General features: G+C 43.7%; 1 protein-coding gene across 1 annotated transcript in view; it reads left to right on the top strand.

Moving 5' to 3' along the window:
* Positions 1 to 5,816, top strand: part of HTR2A (5-hydroxytryptamine (serotonin) receptor 2A, G protein-coupled) — a 22,480-nt gene extending 16,664 nt beyond the window's left edge. Inside the window, exon 3 of the mRNA XM_008944851.1 lies at positions 5,014 to 5,816. Coding sequence (XP_008943099.1) covers positions 5,014 to 5,795 — 782 coding nt within the window. The 3' untranslated portion in view covers positions 5,796 to 5,816. The remainder of the gene's footprint in view (positions 1 to 5,013) is intronic.
* The last annotated feature ends 802 nt before the right edge of the window (positions 5,817 to 6,618 follow it).

Here is a 6,618-nt window from a genome sequence, read left to right as displayed (position 1 = left end):
CCTTCCTTCCTTCCTTCCTTCCTTCCTTCCTTCCTTCCTTCCTTCCCTCCTTCTTTCCTTCCTTCTTTCCTTTCTTTCCTTTCTATCCTTTCTTTCCTTTCTTTCTTGGTTTCTATTCAGTTGGGTCAAAAAGACACAACTGTCCTTCATTTCTTGCTCTGTCCTCCCTGCAATTCTCCTCTAATTCTATTTTTATTTAATTTGTTATCACAGTCCCACAAATGAATTTGCACAGACACGTCTCTGTACTTATAAGAAATAGCTTTCCAGGCTGAGAACATAAAGGAGAAATATATCAGGAAGACACTGAGACTTCCCTGATTTTGTTTTTCTAAAGTGAAATAGACCATTTACAACATCATATTATTACAAATGATCCCTTACAATTATTTTCTTACATGAAAAAAAGCTACACCATAGGTTTTGTTAGAGATTTTCTGGGCTGCCAAGAACAAAGCCTTTTCAACATTTAATAATCCAGGTATTACCCAACACCCCTTATGTGAAGATAAACTGATTTTCCTTCCTGTTGTGTTAAATAGAACGTGTGTGACCCGCTACAATGTTCCAAAGGGAAAAAAAAAAAGGAAGAAAACCAGCTCTGTGTGCCCTTGAGTGAAAAAAACCCACAACCTAGTTTTGAGCTATAAGGGAGATGCCTGGGCCCACTCTGACTCCAGTCCTGGGAGCCTTGGAGTGCAGAAAGGAGAAGATGCTCCACTGGCACTGTGACCCACTGAGCTCTTGAGGAAATCTATCTGAAAGCAAATATGACATGGGGATTTTTGAAGGAAAGCTCCTCACCCACTCTTCCCCCCACTAACACACTTCCCTGCTGCTAGGGAAGAGGTCTGTGCTTGGCTGGCACTCAAGGAGAAATTCTAGCCCAGGGTTTTGGGGACACTGCCACCCTGACTAGGAAAGGCAGAAGTTTTTTACCATTCATGCTGACTAGGGTTGGTAATTCTATGGTTGGAATAGAGGACTTTGATTCTATGGTTGGATTATGATTCTATGGTTGGACCTGATGATCTTGGAGGTCTCTTCCAATCTACAGGATTCTATGATTCTATGCAAGCTCAGATGATGGCTCTGAAACCACCCAGAGTTCTGCAACATCCCCTGTCCAAGGGTGGAAATTTACTGTGGTTTGTGTTCCTAGAGCAAGCAGACATTCACACAGGGCACTGGGGCAGCCCTGAGGTATAAATATTATTTTATGTGGTTATTTCAATCCAAAATATTGAAAAACATTTAGTAGCTGTGTTGCAGCAAGGTGATTTTTATCCAGCATGAAACCAAGAGTATGCATTATATCCCTTGAGATGTACCATGGGAGTATACAAGGATCACTGTTTGCTTGTGTAGCTGTATCAAAGGAGGATAATCTCTGAGTCCAGACAAGCACCAGATGACAGGCAGGTGCTATTTAAAAGAAATTGGACAATATTGCCACGTTGAGCTTCCTGAAGGAGAGATTGACCTTCTCCAACCTTCAGAGGTCCCAGAGGTCACAGAGCATCTTTGTGCAGTGGCCAGACAGGATCTGGCCCATAACCTGAGGATGTCTGAACTGATGTGACTGCTCAGACTTGAGGCTTTCTTCTTTTCCCTGTGAAGGTGAACAAGGGATGAATTTTGTTGGGAAGCTGTCATGTTATTTCTGGAAGGTATTTCCTATCCCTTGGGGATTTATTAAGGCACATAGCAGCACTTATTTGTATTCAAATTGATTGAGCTGGATATATGTGAGGTGAAAGCATGTGAGTGACAGTTTTTGCATGCAGGAGACTTTGTGGAAGGAACTTTGACTTTACCAGCTCACTGCCCACTCCTCTTCATCCTAAGTGTGGACCCTGCAGGGCATATTGTGAATGCTGCCTTTGATTCACTGACAGTCCCAGCAGCTCAAGGCAGCTGCAAACCCAGTTTACCTGTCCAGTTAAAGTGATTTTATGGCTTCTGTATTCCTGAAGATTTGGAAGCCAGCAATGTGTGCCACTAAATCAACCTTCAGCAGCTTTACCAGGCTTTTGGAGAGAACAAGAAGGATCCTATCACTTTACTTCTTAACCTGCTTCTTTTCAAGAGCCTTTTGTCATCCTGAATTTGTGCCCAAGTGGTTGAGTTTTACTGCAGGATTTATGGCTCATCTTTATGGTTTGGGTTCTGTTTTGCAGTGTATTGTTGCAACAGCCACCTGTATATAAATCAAGCTACATAAATAAACCATCTCCTGCCAGAAGAACATAATATTTAGGATTTGTCTGCAAGGGAAAATGTTCTGGTACAAGTGGGAATGTCAACTGGAAACACAGTGGCTGAAGTGCCTCCAGTGCTTGGGTGGATTCTCCCATTCTGTGCTTCTTCAGGTCTCAGCTTAAGTTTGATTTGGAAGCAGAGTGAGATAAACCATTAAAAAGCACTCAGAGGATATCAAGACTTTTTCCAGGCTAACCAGGAGCTACTGGGAGACAGGGATATGGAATCATTAGAGGGTGTCCCAGCACTGCCAGGTTGTTTCCTTCAGGTCTACTGCTTGCACATGGTCCATTTCCCAGGTATCTGCTCATCCCTACCTGGTAGCTCTGCATGATTCTTTCTTGTGAGGCTGATTTTCTTCTCTTGTCTTCTTAAACACCCACAGTCACAAAAAGCAGGGAGATGGAAAGCAAGGAGAATAAATCCAGCAACAAATTACACATCTGAATCATTGAGGAGAAACAGATAGTTCAGCTTTGATCTTTAAAGAATGAATTCAGTCAGCTGCAGTAATATACAGCTTAGACTGGGACTTTTTGATGTGTGTCTACAGGATAAGCTTGATCTTGACCAAACCCAAGTGATGCAGAGGTGACATTCTTGGCCATGTGTGATGCTTCCTAAAAATCCCAGCAAAAGAGTGGATGTGGGATGGACATGGAAGCTCATTTGTGGGATCCTATCACTTGTGGGATCCCCTGCAGCAGCTGAATTGGGGTGTACACAAAAAGCACATGACAGCTGTCAATGTTCTCTGCCACCTCCCCAGGGCAACTCTTTCCAGCCTGTGTTCAGGTCAGTTGCTGTGCCAGTGGCTGTAGGGGGAAGATGCCTTGAATGGCCACTCAAAACCCCCTCCCTGCCCAGCAGTGCCTGCTGCAGCTCCCCTGGGAACAGCACTTTGCCACTTGTTAAAGGAATGGCAAGGGAACGTGGAAACTCCAGCTACAAGCTGAAGTTCATTCCCATCTTTTCAAGTCAGGAATCTGGATTTAGATGCCAGTCTCCAGAAGCTGATAACAACAGAACGAAGCAGGTGGGGAATTGCTGTCCTTATATTTTGGGTGAGGAGTTGTAACTGTCTTTGGTCTTTCACTTGAAAAAGCTTGCACTGATGCTAAACATTTCCTCTCCCCAGTGCTGCTGCCTCTCCCCCTCATGCTTCCTGATGCAGCTGAACCATAAGGTCTTTTTACTCTGCCAATCCCATGGTTTATTTTATCTCTCCAGCTCACAGCAGGCCTTTGAATGAAATGAAAAACAGCCTTGCTGTTATCAGCACAGGGCAGAAGCAGATGGGAAACTTGTGGTATTGCTCCAGCTAGTGCTGTGTCTTCATGCAGTTGGAGTGTAATGCTGGGAGGGACTGGGTGCCTTCAGTATCCCTTCAATTCATCCAAAAAAAAGGAACTTCCAAGCATTCCCCATTTCCCTGGGGGTGTTCAGCACCCCAGATGACTCAGATGTTGCTGGGCAGCAGGTGACCTCTCCCTCCATGATGCCACCTGGATTAACTTGGACCTTTTTAGGCAGCAGCTTTCCTGGAGTCACTGGAGGCTTCCATCAGCTCTACCCAGGAGCTGCCACACGCTGCTTGGGTTTGCACATCACTCACTGGCTTCTCATATCCCAAATTCAAGCATTTAGATCTAGTGCAGTCTTGGAACAGAAACAGAAAAGGCAATACCACAGGCTGCCCAGAGCTTCTGCCCTGGGAAGATAAGAATGGCACACTTGTAAACTGGCCCAAGGCATTGCCATGACTCAGTTCAAAGCTGTGCAGATAAAACAAGCTCCAGTGCTGTTAGAAAAACAAAGAGCCTTGTAGAAGCTCCAGAAGCACTCAAAGAATGGAGCATTTGAAGAGAATAATAGCTGAACACTATCATTACTATTATTGTTTTATACTGTACTAGGTGCTGGAAAAGGGTGAAGTGAAGAGACAGCCTGAGCTTCTAACTAACTCCCAGTCTAAGCACCAGGGTGGGACAAAGGGAAAGGAAAGGAGGTAGAGGGAGGTATAGCTGTTGAGAGGAGGAGTTTCAGGACTTCTCTGTGAACTATCAAGGCCATTCTTGGGCACAGAGGTGGCAAGGTAGGGTGCAGCATCATCCTCATATCATAACAGATGCTTCTGTAATTAATTTATTACTCCTTAAAATCAAGATGCAGCAGCTGGCAGAACCCTAGAGGGACCTTTGCAGTCCTGCAGTGTGACCTGTATCTCAGGCTGCCTCACAGGGGTGGCTCTCAGTGCTTGGTTTGTCCTCATTCCACCAGCCATTGCTATGGAAAGTCTTTCTAGCATTCAGCCTGCATGGACTGTATGGAGATCCCAGGGAGGAAAGAAAAAGATCCAGTGAAAAATTACTCCTAGATCTGTGACAAAAATTTATCATTCCTACTAAAACCAGAATTTCACAACCCACTCAGGAACCAGTACTAAGAACACTTTTAATCCTGTTACAAAAGACAACTCAAAACCCCTCTTAGACCACATCAGGAAGGAAAGACATGATATCATCTTGATCTCAGCTTATAAAAGCCTTTGCCAAGGTGGCAGGAACCAAGGAGCAAGTCTGGAGATCATTACAGGGGTGCCAAGATGCAAAATTATAAGGTGTTAGTGTTCATTTGTGTCCTGTAAGCATTTATTGTTTGAGGAATGATCTGTGTAGAGCTAAGAGTTGGAAATGGTTATTTTTTTATTATTATTGTGCTTAACCTCTTCTTTCTCTAATCCACCTTCAGGTATCTCCATGCCTATACCTGTCTTTGGACTACAAGATGACTCCAAAGTGTTTAAGAAAGACAGCTGCTTACTTGCAGATGACAATTTTGTCCTAATAGGCTCTTTTGTGGCATTCTTCATCCCTCTAACTATCATGGTGGTCACCTACTTTTTAACCATCAAGTCGCTGCAGAAGGAAGCCATGCTATGCGTGAATGACATTGGCCCAAAGACCAAGTTTGCCTCATTTAGCTTCCTCCCCCAGAGCTCCCTCTCCTCAGAGAAACTCTTCCAACGCTCTCTGAACAGAGATGTGGGGACTTCTGGGAGGAGAACCATGCAATCCATCAGCAACGAGCAGAAGGCCTCCAAGGTCCTGGGCATCGTCTTCTTTCTCTTCGTCGTGATGTGGTGCCCGTTCTTCATCACCAACGTCATGGCCGTGATCTGCAAGGAGTCCTGCAACCAAGAAGTCATTGGGGAACTCCTGAACGTGTTTGTTTGGATTGGGTACCTTTCTTCAGCCATCAACCCCCTCGTCTACACGTTGTTCAACAAAACCTACCGCTCAGCTTTCTCCCGTTACATTCAGTGCCGCTACAAGGAGGAGAAGAAACCTTTCCAGCTCATTTTAGTGAACACTATCCCTGCACTGGCATACAATTCCAGCCAGCTCCAGCTAGCCCAGATGAAGAGTTTGAAGAAAGAAGCAAAAATGATGGCCACCATAGGGATACATCATTTAGATGGTACCTCCAAGGGAAGCATCAGCCCCTCAACGGAAAAGGTCAGCGGCGTGTGATGCTTGGCAGCTGCCAGGACAACCACCACGTGTAGGCTGAAAATTTCACCTGCCTACAGGGGAGAGCTACAGGGGAAAAGCTCTGATGGCTTAAGAAAATCAGCCCTGTTCAAGAGACCCTCCAACAACATCACTTACACCTCATGTTATCCTGTGGATGAAAAGCAGGGTTGAAATGGTATCAAACGTGCAATTTTTTTCATACAGTACTTTGGCTGTTTTAAGCACAGGCTTTATTAAACTTATTTTTTTAATATTCTAGAGGATATATTTCTTAAAGAAACAAACAAGAAAATGCAATTTCTGGTCTAATAAGATGGGCTGTGAAGAAACCTACACATTTCTTTTCTCTTGGCAAATGAAAGCTAAGCTGTCCTTTGATGTCCTCGCAGAGCAGGCTCCAGCTCGTTTGTCTTGCTACAAAGGAATTTTGTTATCATCAACTGAATGAGCACTTTATGGAATTTTAAATAAAATGATGATTAATTTACTAATATATATTTAAAATAAATTTTAAAGCATTAAAAGAAAACTCTATTAAAGTCTGTATAGGTGAATTATACGGACAGTCTGGTAACAGGTTTTTATGGCTGGTTTTTTTCCTTCCATTCTGAAATGTTACTGGGCTTTTCTGCCATTCGTTCTGTAGTTCTAATTAGCAGTCTTCAAAGGTAAATTATACTTGAATGATCCTTTGTTTCCGTTCTCAACCTTTATTTCATGTGCTTGTTTCCATTCCCAAATTTTCTTCTGTTCTGCTTAAAACTTGAAAGCAATTTTTTTTTCAATAATTATTGGGCAGGATTCCCTGCTCCTTCCTGCT

The sequence above is a fragment of the Merops nubicus genome, unplaced genomic scaffold, assembly GCF_000691845.1.
Source record: "Merops nubicus isolate BGI_N331 unplaced genomic scaffold, ASM69184v1 scaffold20987, whole genome shotgun sequence".
Lineage (NCBI taxonomy): Eukaryota > Metazoa > Chordata > Aves > Coraciiformes > Meropidae > Merops > Merops nubicus.
This window is presented reverse-complemented; position numbering and strand designations above follow the sequence as displayed.